The sequence below is a fragment of the Embiotoca jacksoni genome, unplaced genomic scaffold (genome assembly GCF_022577435.1).
Source record: "Embiotoca jacksoni isolate LCO1_2020_lvr unplaced genomic scaffold, fEmbJac1.0.p SCAF_4, whole genome shotgun sequence".
Taxonomy (NCBI): Eukaryota; Metazoa; Chordata; class Actinopteri; family Embiotocidae; genus Embiotoca; species Embiotoca jacksoni.
This window is the reverse complement of record NW_027185392.1, coordinates 10,903,043-10,921,903: the sequence shown is the minus strand read 5'-3', so window position 1 is coordinate 10,921,903 and position 18,861 is coordinate 10,903,043. Positions and strand designations below refer to the sequence as shown.

Genomic DNA, 18,861 nt, shown 5'->3' with positions numbered 1-18,861 from the left:
TGCATTTTTTTTTTAATTAACTTTCCAGTCAAAGTGGCAGCAAATGAGCAGGTCAGCTATGAAATACAAAAAAATTAAAAGGGTCATCGGAGAACAGCACTTTCACAGAGTTTGGTCCAACTACAGCACTTTCTATCCAAACCACCGGCCCAGTAGGAGAGGGATTACGATCCAAGTCAACAACTCTCTGCCCTGGGGAGGTGGGTCTGGTTTCTGCCAGGGGGTCTGATTGGGACAAAGCACTAGTTCTTCACTATCACTGGCTCTGTAAAGGCCCTCTGTCTGAGGTTATTTCTGTCAACATGACACACATTTGAAGTGAAATCTGACTCAATAATGACCCAAAGACCATAATTGACATCAATCCCAACGGCTCCTTTTCAGAGCATCAAGATAAACAAAGTCACCCTCTCATCCAGATTATACGGGTAATCACCAAGTTCAGAAAACGAGAAGCAAAATAAAGGGGTTTTCCCAACCACATCGTTTTGTTCAAATGGTCTGATACAGCGCCATCAGGCCTGTAAACTCTTCAGCGCTTGTTGCCAGTTTGTGATAGGCATCCATACCTTGTGGTTTTGGAAGAAGCAGCACCAACAGCTTTAGTTATGGTTGAAGTGTTGGGTTTTGGAGCAGTGGAAGACGCTGTTCTGCTGGCAGCACCTACAAAACAAACAAAAAAGAGAAGACAATGAAATCACACACCAAAAAAAAGTTTAAGCATAGGTTGTCAACTATAGCAAAAAAAAAACTGAAATGCTTTTTAAAGGAGTTGGAGAAGTTTATTATGATTTAATTTGACTAAAGTCCTTCAGACTCACCTGTGGTTTTGGGTCTCGCTCCGTTAACAGTCTCAGTTGCTGGTCTCCTCTTAGGAGTGCCATTTGCGGTTGTTGGTTTAGTACCATTTGTTACTGTAGCAGCAGCAACAGAGGTAGTCCTGGCAGGTCCGACAGGCTTCTTGTCAGCCACTCTACTTTGGTTCTTGGGTATGGAGGACCCTGCTGCTACACCACCTGGTCTTTTAGGTACAGCTCCTACTGATGATGATGATGATGCTGCTGCTGCTGCTTTTGCCGTCGTTGTCATTTTCTTTCCTGCAGCTGCAGACACATTGTTAGAGGATTTGACATCATTCACCTGGCGCTGCAAGGCAGTACCTGGCCGTGAGCTGGATCCAGAAACCCCTGCAGATTTTGCTGTGGCCTGTGTTTTACTTCCAACAGCTTTTGATTTGACTTTGGGCTCTGCTGCCGCTGGCTTGCCATTGGCCTTTGGAGCAGTTGCAGGTGCTGCATCATTTGCTGCTTCCGCTGGTTGAGATGGTGCTTGCTCTGTTACGTTGTCCTGCGATGAGGAGTGCTCTGCTTCTACTGCAGTTTCAGTGGGCTCTGGTGTTTCCATGTTAACCCCATCCGGTTTCATTCCCTCCTCCTAAAAAGGTGTTGCCGCCAATGTCTCTGCTGTTGACTAACTCTGGGGGCTTCCACGTGTCTCAAGTGGCCAGTTCCTCTCGCACTGTATTGCCCTGTGGGAGAACAAGTGAACAAGGGAGAACGAGGGAAAACGCGTATTAATCTCCAGGCTCCGTTTTGACAACAATGTTCATTTTCTCTTTCTTCACAGTTTCTGTCTTCTAAAATACCGAGTTCTCTGCCAAAGGAAACACCATTTATGGTAAGGGGCCTCATTGGAATTTGGGGGGAGTTTGAAACATTGAAACAACAGGAAATGAGCAGCTAGAGATGCCAGCAAATCGTCTCTCTAAAACCAGTCACTCTCCTCCACTATGAAAATAATGCAGCATAAGGAAATGAACTAAAAAAAATGATTACTATTAAAATACCACAATATAAAGGCAGAGTGTGTGGTTTTATCTGTACATTTTAAACATTTAAAACAAAACAAAACCGTTGACTTTGACATTACTCCAAACATCTTGAAACTTAATAGGGAAAAGCTGTGGTTTGGGATTGCCGAAAGCCAAGAAAGGCTTCACAATCTCCTGACATGACACCAAAGGATGAGAAGGTGGAAAATAAGCACCAAAAGGCCGATTTGTTGGCCACCGTCTTCCTCTGGTTTGAGCAGATGCAGATGGTAATCGTTACGTCACCCTATAATTGCTGAAAAGATTTGCTGTGCTGGGAGCGGAAAATCTGAAGTCAATGCGGATTACAAGAATCTGTGGTAAAGAACTGCAGAAAAAGAAAGCATAGAGCGAGATGTGGAAGACGTTAAGTGTCAGTCGGGTCATGCAGATCTTTAACTCAATAACCACTTTGGTCAGGTTTCTCTGAACAGAGCGGTTAAAGGATCCATTAAATGTATATTCTCCTCCCTCAACCGTCCTCTTCACCCACAGTCCCCCATTCCTTCTCCACTGGGACCACAGCTCTCTATCCACCCCCCCTCCTGAATACTGGTCTCCTTTTTTCTAAAGCCAGGTATTCCTCTTTACTCCTGAGTCACATCCCCCTCTCCCATTAGATCTGCTCCTGTGAATCTAGTTAGTAAAGCTCTGCAAATCCCTGAAACAAGATATGCGAGGAAAGAGGAACTAAAGTTGAACAGGAAAAGGACAAAGACCCACTATTATAAAGAGCAAATGCTGAAACAGCCAAAGCTTTAAATAGTAGAGTAAAGCTGCTTTTCTACAATAGTAACTTGATGACGCAAGTCTGGTGTCCAATATGCGCTACCCGTTGTTGTTTTTTTTAAAAGGAAAGTTTTCAAAAGTTGTAAAAAGGTGACTGCCATTGTGTGGTGATTGTTGTAATTTAGATGTGATGTTAAATCTGTTTTGGGAATCACCAAAATGTTTAGCATTGTTGTAAATGGTGGACTTCAGGTTTTGGACCTTTAGTCTATGCTTCTTGAAATGAAAAGCTGCTTTGAGGAGTTAGACACCTGCTGAGAGCAAAAAAAAAAAAAAAAAAAAAAAAAAAAAGTTTCAACGAACATTGAGACATGACACTACTCAGTACATTTGTAAAAGCCACACAGTGTAAAATAACATTAGAGTACATGAACCTTTGCCTTTAGGATGGTAAATGAACTTATTTAGAGAATCTGTATTATTCCCAACTGACATATTCGGGTTAAAGATTTTTTTGTGTTTTTTTAGAGAAGCCATGCTCGTTCTCGTCCAAAGGTCAGAACAGTTTAGTTACAGTTACACATTAACATCTGAGGTAATGACACCGTAACATTGGAAACTTTTGTTGTTTTTGAAATCCTGCTCCCACTATAAAAAGGTCTCAACTTTTTGGTATCAGTGTGCTGGGGGTTACTTCAGACAAAAACAGAAATTTATGAATCTTAAAAAAAAGAAAAAGAATTGACCATTTGTTTCCAATTCTGTCAGAACTTATGAAACACTCCACACAAACACCCATACCTGCACATCAAGTGTTTAAATCACACTTAATACAAAAAATGTAGTCTTACGCGTTGTGTCATTAATGGGAATGTTACAAACTGGGACAGTTTCCCTCACTGCGTTCACTCTGGCTGGCTTCTATTGTATTTCTTGTTATCCTCGGGTCCCTTTGGCTGCAAGTCTGGCACAAAAAAGAAGCCAAGTCATGGAGAGCAGCATGTCCTCTTTCCAAAAAGCCTTAGATTTGGATCAATTAGCTAAATGTGCAGCGCTCTTGGAATGCTGCTGAAAATTAATTCAATTAATCAGAAGGTACTGAATCCATTAGTATTTGGGAGCAAAACAATCAAGAAAAAAAAAGAAGAAAAAAACGAGCCAGTCTTTTTTTTTTTAATGCCACTGATGTTAGACTAGGCAAATGAAAAAGAGCCTGTAAAGAAGTAAAGCTAGTTCCACATCAGTCCTTACACACTTCAATCTTGCAGTGTTGAAATATTGATTTAAAAACATTTATATGGAGTTCAAACTTGCTCTTTGAGAAAACTGGGTGTCTCCTTAAGTTTTTGCTCAAACAGGAGGGAGCTGCAAAAAAAACTAAACAAAAAAAAAAACCAAAGTGCAGCACACAGTAGTGAAAAGGGAAGTTTGACTGGCACTGATGTGCATGACACTGATGTGCATGACACGGTACAGTTTTACCAGTGCAGCTACTAAACTAATGTTTAGCAGACAGCACTATTATTCAATTCAACTTTATTTATATAACGCCAAATCACAACATGGGTTATTTCATGGCACTTAACGCATTAAAGTCCTTACAATATTATACAGAGAAACCCAGTTCCTCATGTGACGACCCCCTTCTGGGCAAGTAAAAGCATCGTATCTGACCAGCTGACACCTTACGACGTAGGACAGAGTGGGGGTGTGTGTGTGTGTGTGTGTGTGTGTGAAAGGATCATTAAAATCTCATCCAGACAGGCATGCACCGATAAGTGCCGTTTTACTAAATTACAGTCAAACTGCTCTGCAGTGCCCTGGTGTTCAGTTTCATGTCCATTAGAAAATGTCACACTTGACATCAAAACACTCAATTTGTAATTGTACACCCGGCAGGGAACCCGAAAAATGACTGCACTATAATACCAAAAGAATAAAAGAACAACTCCCCAGAAAGTATTTGGCTCCTGTTCTGTCAGTCTACATTTGTATAAAAAAAAAGAAAGAAAAAAAAAACTCCCAAGTTTACTCGAGTCCAAAATCATGTTCGCAGCACAACGTGCCTTCGTACTAGCCAACTCCACACAGATAATATCACAATTACTTTAATAACAGTGGTGAAAATTACAACGTATCGTGAAGAAGGCAAAAAGGCCAAAAAAGGCTAGAAAACTGCAGCAAGATGTGCTAAACCAAAGCGGTAGAAGAGTGTGCGTTTAAAATTGTAGTCATTACTTTGAAACATTGTTGAAGGGAGTTGGTCTCGACAGAGAAAGCACTCGATAGCATTTCCATTCCACTTGAAGAGAAATACGGCCGTACGGGTCATTAAATCTCACTCCTAACATCTGTCTACAGCCATTTTGATTACGCCCGTCGTAACCCATCTCTTAGTCTCGCCCTCTACATGTCCAGAAGCGGTGTCTGACGAAATGGGTCACTTTTAATACCGTGTTTAATACAAGCAGAGAGGGATTTAGCCGTGTTGAAGCATGGCAGGGGTTTGGAATGCATTGTGCAGACTGCTGGAGGAGGAGGTGGTGGTGGAGGAGGAGGAGGGGGGGGGGGGTCTGCTGGCACTGATGCTGGAGCTTAATGTCATCTGTACATTTACCCCGAACAGTTATCACCGGGCTGAAACTACACAAAAACGGCAAATCGACAACACGTTAGGCGTTTAACAGATTGACTGCGTGTCTCAAATGTAAATAAATGAAAGCACAAGTCAGAGAAGTAAATTAGGAACGCATTTCAAAAGTTCAAAAGACTATTTCTTTCTTCGGTGTGTTAGAAAACAAATCTTGGCTTTGATACTTGATTAATTATTCAAGTACTTTAAAAAAAAAAAAAAACAACCAAAAAAAAAAAAAGAAAACAATCATTTGTCCCATCTGGAGAATTTCCTGCTTTTCTTTGCCAGATGTGAGAGCATTTTGGACTGCTGGCTGGGAGAGGGGAAAAAAAAGAAAAGAAAAAAAGAACCCATTTGCAGATGTCACTTTGGGCAGTGGCCTTTAAAATTTAAGTGCATTGCAAAAAAAAAAAAAAAAAAAAAAAAAAAAATGTCTACCACCATTTTGCAAATAGCTGAATCAAAATGATCGAGCCCAAAAAAAGAGAGAAAGATCATTACAAGTGCAAGTAATTTAAATGGCTATTTTCATGTCTAATGTTGAGTTCAAGTAATAATCTCTCAGAGTTTTATTTAAATTAATATCTGTTAAGTCACGCGAGCCTGATGAAAGCCCTCTCATTGGCGACATTCCTGAGAAAACTCAAGCGGTTTCAGTCACTGAGCAGTGGTTGTTCCATCTGACAAATGTACACAGAGCTAATGCAACAATCTCGCCCTTCGGAAAAGTCACGCCCAATAAAACCCAGCTGCAGTTGGAGACAGAGGCGCTGCTAAAGAACCCAAAACTGACATCTTTGAGATTCTTACTTTAAGATTCACGTCAACTGCATCTGCTTCAGTTTCATTATTGGTAATGAGTGCATGCCTGAAGCAGCAGCGGTGCCGAGAGCACGTCCAATCCGAGCCATCCACATCGCAGCCCTGCTGAGTTCTTCTGGACTCCCCGGAGCTACTCTGTGACAGCTGGCTGTGGGTGATCATGTGTGACCGAGTGAGGAGTGGATGGGTCAGAGGGAGACCAATAAATGAGAGTATGCTGCCGTGGAGGCAGATGATGGAGCAGTGGGTGAGGACAGTGTGAATGAGGAAAGAACACCTAGAGAGAAAAGTGTCACGGTGAAAACTGCCACTCCTGCATTATTTAAATTCCACAGACATTCTCACTAGAACCACTCCTTTGGCCCGCTAAAAACAAACCTCAGTTGACCCAGTGAACTTGGCTGTGGTCTGGGAGTGTTGAAAGAGTGAAGTAGGACAAAGGCTGCAAATGAGACGTCCGTTTGTTCATTAACTTCCCTTTTGGTGCGTGTCTGAGGCCGAGGCATGTAGAAGACGGGGAGAAACACGGGCAGTATTCAGTGCAAGCGAGTGGACGCGTGTGTGCATGCAACTGCGAGGCAAGAATGGAAGCGCCAGCCGGAAGAGGGTGGTTGAGTCATGCAGTGGACTGAAGAGCAAAACAAGTGGTTAGATAGCAATTGGGGACTGAAGGGATTCTCCAAACCTCCAGCTTAATCTTCAGCCTGAACAGAGAGGAAGCAGAAAACTGCTCGCTTTTACTCAATTCCACTGTAATCACTAACAACCTGCAGAAGTTACAGAATCAGCCTGCAGTCAAGAACCTAAAAGCAAATCCAGGTTGGTAAATTGATCAGCCTCCCGAGAAATGGGAGGCTGAGTGTGTAAATGGCTGCTTCTCCTGACCATACAAGGCAGTAGTGCCGTTTCTGCTGGATCACTGAGTGTTTAGTTCACACACATACCAGGTGACAGAGAGACACAGACAGAGAGAGAGAGAGAGAGAGAGAGAGAGAGAGAGAGAGCATGTGAGCTTAAGCTTTTGTGAACACGCACAGCTGACGAGGGCACATTATTTATTATTTAATAGTTGTGTCAATCTCAAAATGCCAAGACACTCACTCTAAAACAAAAACGCATAAACAATGCGTCTTGGCCAAGAAAAAGGGACATTTATCAATAAATAAGTTCTCCTGTGAGGGTGGCCTTCCGTGTATCAAAACTAACCAGTGACTTCTCCAGTTTGGATTGATAAAGTCAGTCTCCTGTACAATGAGGTCAAAGCGAGAGAGAAGGATGCTTGAGACGTAAACGGCAGCAAACGCTCAAAAGTAGAGGAGCCACTTCAGACCTGGTTTAGCTGAATGTATTTGCAAATAGTAATCAAGTTATCTAGCTTTCAGTCCACATAGCGGGCAAAATAAAATGAATTACAAAACAGTCTGTGTTTAAAAGGTCACTGTGATATACCCTCCTGCATCCCAGCTAACCAATTTAACATAATTAAATCCTAAAATGATGTATAGACAGCTTGCACCAGGTTGGAAACAAGCAATAAATAGGAAGTCAGTGAAGGATGTCTGTCGGTGTTGCGATTTAATGATTGACTTTCTGTAGTGTCCCACTGACTTTGAAAAGCAACGTGTTCAAACAGCCACTAATCACTAGATTCAAGGTTACAACACACACGGAGACACGAGCCTTCTTTCTCAGTCCCATCGTAATGTCTTACTAAAACAAATCCTGTACGGACATTTTTATGAAAAGATTACACAACTGCTCTTCTCTTTCTAACTGTGCGTGTTCCTAATTAAGGGGCCGGTTCCTCAGGACAGCTTTGTCAGAGCATTATACGCTGACCTTCACGATATCACAAACACTCAAATCACAAAAAAACAGCTTACATCACTTTGTATCTGCATTAAAAGTAACAAGGGCAAGCATGGCATGCGTGATGGGACCCAGAGTTGCTGCTCATCCCTTCATGAACCAGGGTTTCACTGCCAGAACCACGTCTTCCATTGTAGATGTTGTTAAAAACAAATGCAAAACTAAGAACTAGCAATGCAATTGTAACCTCAACGTAGATCTGTCTAATAAAGAATTTCAAAGAAATAAGTCAAACATATGTAAATAAGAAACACACACACACACACTATATTAATGAATAAGAAAACGCTTGCTGTTCTGAAATGGAAAAAATCCATTAAAACAAGCAATTATGTAAAACTGCTTCCCACCAACATTTTGGTGGATCATTTGTTTTTGTTCTACAAATACAGGAGTGACAAAATTCAGGGTGTGTGTACCAACGAAAAGGAACTCTATCAGTAATGATCTATTTCCGACTTCTGTTGTCAACATCCTGTAGTGGATGTTGCATTCGTGGATAAATGCATCACACAAAACCGCAACCTGAACACTTTCCCTCTCCAGCCTGATGAAGTCTCTCTGGGAGGGGGAGGCGGTGGAGGAGGTTATTCAGGCTGAGACAAAGGCAAATAACACACACACACACACACACACACACACACACACTCTATCAATATCAATAGATCTGATTTGTAAATTCTATAATAAACCAACGAGAGCTTGTAGTGACTTAACCACAAAAAATAATGACAAAAGAAGTATTAAAAAAAAAAAAAAGTGTAAAAGCCAAGAATGCCATCAAACTCTTTCAAAAGCTTTAGAGTGATGCATTTTCAGAGTTCCTGTTGTTGGTGATTTTTGTCTTGGCCACCATTAAAGCCGTTCGTTGTCACTTTCCCCGGCATGTCTCTTGATGCCGGCGGATAGACCTTCTCTCTTTGTGTGTAGAGGGCAGCCCTGCCAACACGGGCTCCTCACCCCTCACTAAAAAACTATCGAGGAGATGAATGGCACTCCATGCACCTCATTATCTGCAGACAAAGAACCACATTAACCCTCTGTGATCTTGCAGCTTGGTTGGTTTCTGTTCATCTGTCCAAATAACAAGAATGTGTGCAAGTATTGACAAGAACTGCATCACTATATTTCATCCCAAGACTGCATTTGCACGAACAAGTGCTTGTCCGGAATAAGCCAACATGTCGTCTGCAAATTAAATTGACCCAAATATCTTTGAGGGAAAAAAAAAAACAAATCCCCACATTACTGAGCAGTAATTTCTCAAGACAAACTGAATATGAAATACACAAAATCCAAACCGCGTACTGCTAGGAAACAGGCATAAGACACAACATCTTGACACAGTCCTTATTTACAGCTTGACAATCTTCCATGTTGGGAAAACCCTTTAAGCGCTTCAATTTGTGTTTCTTTACTATAATATGCACATTTATTCTAATTTGTTTACACATACACGCAGCTATTTTGTTAAAAAAAGATCACATGCCAACATGTTGAGGACGTATCTTTCAAATGCCGATCGAGACCAAAGACATTAAGAAGTCTTCAACTCCAGATTTCCACTATTGCAACCTGTTCCCTACTTTAAACTTTATTTTACATAATCAGCACAGATTAAAATAAAAAAAATAAAAAAGGAAATCAATTAAGAAAAACAACATTTAGGGTGCTCCATGACACAACACAGTCAATGCTAATAGCAGAGAGAGAAAAAAAACACTTTCATGAAGAGGGGGTTGGGCTGGATTTTAAGCGTGAAGCTTATTCTAATCAATTCCATACAGGACACCAACATGTGCTAATTGACTGTAAGCGTCTCAATGAGGCCATACGGAGCAGGTGGCGAAGTGAGGCTACAAGTTAAGTGGACAAAGTGAGTTTGAGGGAGTGGAAGTGGGGCGGACTCCCGGCTACTGGCAGAGCAGTGGGGCTGCGGAGAAGTGGGCTACAATCTGCTCTAAAACTGGCAGGGCTTTCAAAAAGCAAATGTCCAGGCCCCGCTGTCATTACGAAAAGGTTCGACGGTGGAGCGAATCAAGGCAGCATGGTGGTGTGGTCACCATGCAGGGAAGAAGGGGCAAACAAAGTCACCAGAAATTACAACACGTGCAATCTTTCCGTGTTTGTGAGTAAGAACGGAGTTCACCATTAGGGTGCTATCAGGGGGAGGGTGGGCAGACAAGCCCCATTGTCTGCACCGCACACTATGCGCCCCCCTCCGGCAGGGTGCCGTTGGGGGTGGGTGGGGGGGGGGGGCGGGTGTTTACGGGATTAACTGGTGCAACAGGACGGAGGAGCAGCTGGCATGAGCAACTTCGCCCAGAGACATCAAACGGGCGTGCGAAGGTGAAAGAGGGACGCATGACGCCCTTTTTGATACAGCAGACATGCATATCGCGTTGATGTACTGAAGACACATTAAACCATTCAAGCGTATCATAGCAACGTATTTACCCACACAATGCAGAGGCTCCCATATGTAGCCTCATAACACGTCCATATTGTAGCATTATACAGTTACACGTAAAGCTTCACTTTCACATCACGGTTGCTCTTGCGCACTTGCTTTCTCCCCCACTTGTCGACATGCCAATGATAGTCGTTTGGATTATTACGTTTATTGAAGCATCCCTTTAAAGACTAAAAGTCCAAGTAGCGTCCAATCTCTTATCCTACGTTAAATTAAAAAAAAAAAAGTCGACAAACTTTCAACCAGGCGTGCTGCAGCATGAGGCTCATACCAGTTTCCTGCCAAAGACCTGATCCTTGATATCCCCTCTTCTTTTTCCTTATTACTTGCTGCTTTCCACAACGAACTAAAGCAGACAGAGGAAGTTGGAGAAGACTGTGCAGGCTTGAAACATTACAATTTGAAACACTATCTCCTTTTCACATCATCACTGTGTTAAAAAAAATAAAAAATAATCCTTTGATAGTTTCTGCAACTTTAAAATCAACATAAAAACAAAAAAAACACTAAGCAATTCTGTTTAGGTTAATTGGCTGTAGAGAGGCTAGCGCTGTTTTGCCATATCAAAGCCTGCCAATAGCTGCTCTTCTGTTTACCAGCCAACTGGCTACGGACAAGTGGGCAGATAGTCAATATAATGCTGGCGAGCCTGCGGGTGAGATCGGTTACCATGCCTGTGACTGGGCAGGGTGAGTCGAAGCGAGATGGACAGTGATCCCTCACCTCGCCTATGTGCCTCTTTGACAGCCGCCCCAAACCAACAGCCACGCCCCACACCACACATAAAACACACACATTAATAAATACACAGGGCCGAGTTTCTCATAAAGAGACCGAGGACGGTAACAGGATATGCCCAGCCTGTCCAAAACAAACACACACCCGTACTGCTGCCGTGCACTTTGATCAATTACTAAATAGATCGAAACACACAACAATGCCCCAGCAGAGAAAGCAGATACACACAGCAAATAAAGCCACTTCACTACTGGCTTTTACCCACGCTCGCATGTTTTCCCATTATTTAAAAAGGGCCGTCTCTTATTATCTACAATTATGTCACTTCACAACGCTGAAACATGCACCCATGAATAATAGATTTTTTTTTTTCTTTTCAAACTACTGGTCCGTACGTAGTCTACAACAACATGGCACAGTAAAATATATCTTTGGTTTGGCCTTCAAGGCCAAAGTGAGCGAAAAAAACAGACTTTTAAAGTGCTGAATAACTCTTTCAATAATTACAGTGCACTGAGCCCAGCTTCGCAGTCCCAGACAGACCGAATGCCTAAAAATGCAGCGCCAGCGTCCATTGCTTTATCCTAATGGGCAGGAGAGTGCCAGCCTCCAGACCACAGTGATGAGAGTTACAGCACCGCACCGTCTCACAGCTGACAAGCAGAGAGCAACACGAGACACACTGCAAACTTTAAGGGTCAATGATGAAATATATTTCAGCCCTGAATTCCTTCCTAAACAGATGCAGTAGGGCAGGCGAGAGTTCGGATTGAATTTCAATGGGTGTGGGACCGAGGCTGACGCTGGTTCAGGACTGAAATCAGCCGACTCCCAAGTAGATGCAAATGTTCTGCGCAGGGGTTGTGCTTTCCGTTCTGTGGCCCTGATTTTTGAGTTGGTATTCAGACTAAGGACAGGCAGGCTCTGGGCTCTCAGAAATGTTGATGGATAATTGCTGATAAGGCATAAAGTCATTGGTAAGTACATTCTGTTCTCACAGTGTGCGATCAGGATGGAGAGGAGATTTGAACCCTTGACCCCAACATCTAAAACCACCATCATAACTTCTCACAGCTGTTTCACTAATCTAAAGGATCCCACGCTAAACTGAATAAACAGAACAAATCCTCATCCATTAGGCGTACGAATCCCACAGCATATCACACCATTCAAACAAAGTGAAGCTGGGACTTGAGCCAGTAGATAGCTACTTTCATTGACCCAACACCTCAGATAAAGGCTGTTCACACCTGCAATGGTGGCTTGATGAGCCTAAAAGTCATTCAAGTAAATATATTCAAAGAACTAGAGGTATTTCAAACACAGGACAGGTACGTCACCCAGTCACAGACCATCAGAGTTGACTTGTTTCCTCATGTTAAACAGCCAGTCACACGATCTCACATGGTGCAATGTCAACCACCTGCATTTCTCACAGACAGTCGTGCCTTAAATAAACAACAACAACAACAACTGTAGTCAGGTCATTAGGTGCCACAGCCTCAGTCATAAATGAAGCTTTAAAATCCACAAGGCAGAAGTACATACGAGGAATAAGAGAAATGTTGTACAATGAACTTGAATTTGTGAATGTGCTGTTGAGAAGAGTAGAGATTTTAAGGTACAATAACTTTCTGCAAAATGCTTGGACTTTCCTCTTTTAAAACCCCCTCATCCAATCCCTTCCGCTTTCTTAAGGTTATAGGATGCAATGAAACGAGAGAACTATTTTGAGCTCCTCTTTTACTTAGCCGTGACCTGTAGGAATAGGAACAGGATACAGAGGTGCGGAGAGGGGAAGTAGCTGTGCAGCACAAAAAACACAGCTGTGTCCCTTTTCACAGGATGGATCTGGCAAAAATGTGGTTCTTTTATAGAACCCGAAGGCCGAACACAAACTGCACCTGCTCAAAGAGATGGAAACTATTCAAATGAAGATGTTTGAATAACCTTTGATGTTCTTGTTGAGGTCCTGGACACCCGGGGCTCTCTTTAAAAATATAAAAGCCACAGTAACCTTTAATTTTATGAGAATTGCTAAGCAAACATCATTTTCATTTGATAATGCGTCATAATTCTGCAACAGAAAATGGCATAACTGCTTTAAAACATGATTAAATACAGCAGATCTTCAAGTGCACTATATTTGAGACTGACAGCGACAATACTTCTTACCCAACAATACTAGCTGGGTAATAGTCTAAAAATCGCATAAAAGGTCTAACAAAAAAAAAAAGAAATCAGAACTTCTGGGGTGTTCTTGTTGATCCTGAACATAAGTAATGCCATGATGTAGAAAAACATCATGCAATCAATAGCATTTTAGCAATCAAAAATATTATAATACTTTATTTGCTGAAAAGGGTTGCCTCAACAAACCATACCTGATGGTGCCATTACTAGAAACTAGTGAACACGGGATTTTGGGACAGTGGCAACGACAAATGACACACCAGCTGAGTCCTCGAAATTCAGGAAAAAGACTGCAATTCTCTGCTACTTTCTGAGGAGCCTTTCAAATCGGTCTGACTTTGACATTGTGACAAATTCGGACCTGAAAGCACATCTTACAGGATTCAGCCATTGAGATAGGACCTGCACTGAGCCCTCGGAGCTTAGCCAGACATAAGCATGAGGATGTTGCGGGGGCATGTGCCAGGCTCATTCACACATGGTTTCACACTCAGGTGACAAGTTGGGCTTTGGGAGAAACGCATGCCCCAGTCCAGTAAAGGTCCGCGTGTCAAACACAGTTTGGAAGCCAGCGAGATGGTCCCTGGTCCTACAGCCTACATCCAAATCCTGCCAACCAACACCCAGTCAAGTCCGAAACACAGAGATTATGCAATGTAGACTCGGAGCCAAAAGCAGGACGATAAACGGCATCACTGAGATCTGCAGACGGTGCTGTCTGATAGTCTGCCTTAAATACTGCTCTGCCAAGTGGTGAATGAGATCACTCCATGTGTCGGGATGCAAGTATAAAAACAGAGCTTGGCGGGAAAGAAACGAGACGCAAGACTTAGATGAGCAGCCAAGAAAAAAAAAAATAATAAAAAAACAAGATGCATGCCACTTCAAAACAACTTTCTTATGGAAAAATGATTCCAACATTTAAGCAAAGTGACTTCGACCGCTCTCAAAAAAAAAGAGTCTAGATATGAACTGGAAAAAAAAAATAAAAAAAATCCTTTTTTAAAAACAGCCCATCTTAAAAGATAAAAAAATATTAACATGTCTAACGCTGTCAGATTGCTCATGCGGGGATCTGTCAAGGACCCCTAGGCGGTCCTCACTTTGAGAACCATTGTTTTGAGACTTTCTATTTGTTTTTTGTTTTTCCGAGCCTGAAGTGGAGCTTTGATTAAAAAAAAAAAAAAAAATTAAAAAAAAAATTTGTCTCCGAGAAACAAACACGCTGAACTCTCCCCGGTGCAGCAGAAGGCCCAGTCGAGCCTCACAGAACAATAGCAGGGAGCGTTTGGGCGGCTTGGTGTGTGTGTGTGTGTGTGTGTGTGTGTGTGAAGCGCACGAAGCCAGTCAATAAAATGAACGCGATATCATTGAGGATGGTGCCAGCTGAGCGCCGTACCACCGTGCACCCAAATAAAAGGTCTTAAATCGGAGTAAAAACACAAACCTCTGCCCAACCGTTCCGTGCCATGCTAACGTTACACATCCATCGCCACTTCACGCCACAAAGAAACGGTATGAATTAAAAAAAACAAATGCGGTTTGCTTCATTTAAAAAAAATAAAAAATAATAAAAAAAGGGACACTGAAAGAAGGAGGGTGGGCTTCTGGACACACGACAGTAAATTTGGAGGCACTCGGCGGTAAAACACTGGACGAAGAAAGGATGTTTTCACTTCAACAATTCCGCTCGCGGGAGAAAACGTTACAACGTAGTAAACCGCCCGTTACCTTTCAACCGTCGACTCCGCTCCTCGAGACTTCCCGGAGAAACAAACCGTCCCTCCCTTTCAGCCCGGAAACGAGCTGAAATGCACTAAATATGTCGACAGAGCTGTAAATTTCTGCGAACAAACAATAGAGCCGCGCAGTGTAAAGCGGCTGGCGTCCCTCTCCGCGTCCTTCCCCTCCACGTTAAAGCAGCGGCGGCGGCGGCAGGCGGCAGCAGGCGGCGGCGGGCTGCTCTCTCTCTCTCTCCTTCATGAAGGGTGGACCGAGGGCGGGGGAGTGACCGAAGAGTCCAGCTGCAGACTGAAGGCGAAGCGTGGTGCTCATAAAAGAAAATGCAGATTAAATCTCATGAGCGACCCAATCAAAGGCGCGAGACCGGTGGTTATGCAAAGCAGGAGTGACGTCAAATTCAAACACGCTCTATCTCTCGCGGGGCGCGGGGGATTCCAAACGGGCGAAAGAGATGATAATAATAATAAAAAAAAACTGTTGTAGATGTTATGCAGATTTGTTTTTATTTTAGCGAGACATGTTTTTATTTATTCTAAAATGATACAGGGAAACAGTAGAATAACAAAATTGAATTATTGTAAAAAAAAAAAAAAGTTATTGTAAGTTCCTTAAGAATAAGAAAAATATTATCAAGCCCAATTGTCAAAGAGAAAGTCAGTTCAAAGTTGTTGAAGGGATACTCCGGAAATTCAGTATTGTGGCAACAGAGACGTTTTCAGAACAAGTATTCAGATCTTTTATTTAAGTAAAAGTAGGCTACCAATACAACAATTTTACAATACTCCATACTCCATGCATTAAAAATCTGCTAATACTTATTGTAGCTGCTGCAGGTGGAGCTAGTTTGAACGATATCAAGTTATATATATCGGGAGAGCAGATAGGTCTGAAGGGTCGTCAGATGATCACTGGGAGAGTAAAGAAGAAAAAAGGTTCTGATCCAAAAAAATACGTTTTCAGTTTTTGAACTTTTTTTTCTTATATTTTTGATGAAATATTGAATCTCTAAAACATTTATTGAAATTAAACCACGTAACAAATTTAGAGGGAAAATCACTGTTTGGTTAACATCTCATTAACATCTAAAATGTGGCCCCAACTATACACTGATTTTTGTAAGATAGAGACTAAGAAGTTTGGAAACCCCTTAGTTGTTCTTTGACAATGTGTTGTAATTCACAAGATAATATTTGAGTAAAGTAGAAGTACTTCCAAACTGTATTTTATTACACAAGTTACTCAAGTAAATTTACATTGTTACTTTCCAGCACGGGGGCAGAGATACTCTGCTAGTATGGCTTACAGTCAAAAAACATGCGATTCTGTCAGTCCAGTAACCAACTAGTTAATGTCAAAGTCTTTAAAACTCCTGCCTCTAGTTTGTAACACATACAGTGCCTGAGCTGAGATAACCCTGCTCTGTTTTAAATTCTCTATCCAGAAGTCAGGAAAACAAGATGAAGTAGTCTTTGGCACAGGCATGACATAGTTAGTTAGATTAGTTAGATTCAACAACAAAGGCCATCTTAACTGTGAATAAAGTCCCGTCTTATTGAGAGCAGTGGTCTTATGCACAATGTGCTTCTGCCTTTTTTTTTTTTTTTTTTTTACCATAAAATTATGGTTTTATAGTTTAATTCTTGATGTTTCAACTTGCATGTTGTCCTTCTCAATCAGTATGTAACTATGTATGAGTTTAATCACCAGCCCTTGAGTTGTTTCACATGGAAATCAGGACTGTTCTAATCTGTGGTAGTTTTTACAATTCAAAGTCATCAAACAGGAGTTTCCCAAGATTGGGGAATCTATCCACAACAATTTCAGAAGCTCTAACTCCAATAGGGCAATGATACTCCACATACTCTTAGCCCCATTTTCCTCCACCCACATTTTGAATGCATAAAGGGGTTCCTGAATCCTACATACCCTAAGAAAGTTGATAAGATTTACATTGTTCATTTCCTGTCCTCAGAGTTTAGTGCAGTGTCCACTTCCCAATGGTACAAGCCCACAATAGCTGAGATGAATGCTTCTTTCTTGTGGAATGTTATTTCTTTGAGCTGCAGCTGTAGGCTCCACAACAGAAAACAGTGAAAAGGGAGAGGCACACAAAGACTACAGCAACTCCCAGAGAAAGAGGAAGAGTGAATGGGTTAAGACATCTGATATCGACTGTTGTTTTCTCTAATAAAACCCAGAGTTGAGAAGAAAGAACGGCCCCAGCAAAAATAAATCTAAGTGAAGGGAGGAATGAAGGCTTACCAGAAATCATCAGCCACATGGACTTATCACTGCACACGTTCTCAATGCGCCTCAATGAAGAGAGAGTGAGTCATGTGTCTCAGCCGTAGACTGTATATAAGCTTGGCCTCTCCATCCCTGCTCTTCACAGGGCGCTGGCAGCTGTTTCATCAGCAGCCTGTCAGCCTTTCCAGTCGGCAAAAGGGGCCCTGTTCTAGAGCGAGGGGGGAAAACCCAAAACTGTCTTCAACCCCATTGTTAGTAGGCAGTTGCAACACAAAAAATAAAAATAAAAACCTGTATCATCCAGAAGCTGTTTTAGATGATAATTTTTTTTTTATTGATATAAATCTAAACCCCTAAAACCAAAGTATTGCCACAGGCAGCTGGCTCTTGGCCATGGATCCACCAGAAGTATGTCAGTAAACCATTTTAGGCCCCTCCTTGTATTTGACCAAACTAGACACTAATGCCATCCATCATTATATCACAGAGCTGAAAAAGCTACTAAATCCCCACACATCCGGCCCATCCATTTCAGATTGCTTCATAATGTTGTTACACAAGGGTGTGGCTCCCCACTGGGCTCCAGTAAAAAAAAAAAATCCTTAACAGAATTAGGATAGACTGATAACTTGTAAGGCTTTTATTCACAGACGGGCTTGTTTTAAATCAGTTTCTGACTGTGGTCCGGTCATCCATCTGCCCAAACACCTCATAGTAAAGACAGCTGCATACACTCTACAAGCCCACACACAGATGCACCAAACAAAAACTCAGGTGCCCGCAGGGAAAGGAGACGCTTGCTGCTGCAGGCCTGTATTTTTGATCCGAGGCGCTTTGGCCATGAAGTTGACCACATTTCAGTTCAAACTGGCATCAACAAAGGACCACCCCTGACATTAGCACACAGACAGTACAACTGATAAGACCATTAGTAGCTCATTGAAGAAGCTCTTTCCTTCTGAGCTTCCATCCTGCATCACAGGCTGAGTGAAGGACTCGTGCATATAGACACACATCATGAGACAAAGTGAATATGACAGTTTCTCCTTCAGGAGTATGAATGAAGCATGTTAATGAGATGCATTAAACGATAAACCTCTCCTTATGTCTGTCTCACACACTCCTACTGGAGGCACCGTCAGAGCAGTACATAATGTATGATGATATTAGGTTAAGTGGGTTGAAGGCAAAGATGTGCTACATCAGCTGCCAAGCCTCGCTTTGGAAGCTCAGCAGTCAGGAAAGGAGCTCATCATATCGGGCGGTTCAGAAAGAGAACATCCAGAATTGTAATTTACTGTCTGTGGAAGCTCTCAGATGCAGCGTCTCAACAGAAATAGGCAGGGTTTCATAACAGTTGTTCTTAAATCTCCAATGTGCCCTTTTCACCTGTGAACAACAAATAAACTTCCAGTGTTTTGGTGCAGTGTTGCATGAATCAGTGTCCAGACACATGAACTACTTGCTCCCCCTGTTGAAATTTCAGTGGAACTTCAACACTCATCAGGTTACTGGAGATGAAACAAGGCCACAATACAATAA

General features: G+C 42.1%; 1 protein-coding gene across 1 annotated transcript in view; it reads right to left on the bottom strand.

The window, feature by feature from the left end:
* prr36a (proline rich 36a) overlaps window positions 1-15,359 on the bottom strand; it is a 29,950-nt gene extending 14,591 nt beyond the window's left edge. Inside the window, exons 1-3 of the mRNA XM_069167088.1 lie at window positions 15,061-15,359; window positions 822-1,528; window positions 570-663 (exon numbers count right to left, since the gene is read on the bottom strand). Coding sequence (XP_069023189.1) covers window positions 570-663; window positions 822-1,425 — 698 coding nt within the window. The 5' untranslated portion in view covers window positions 1,426-1,528; window positions 15,061-15,359. The remainder of the gene's footprint in view (window positions 1-569; window positions 664-821; window positions 1,529-15,060) is intronic.
* Window positions 15,360-18,861: the final 3,502 nt, after the last annotated feature.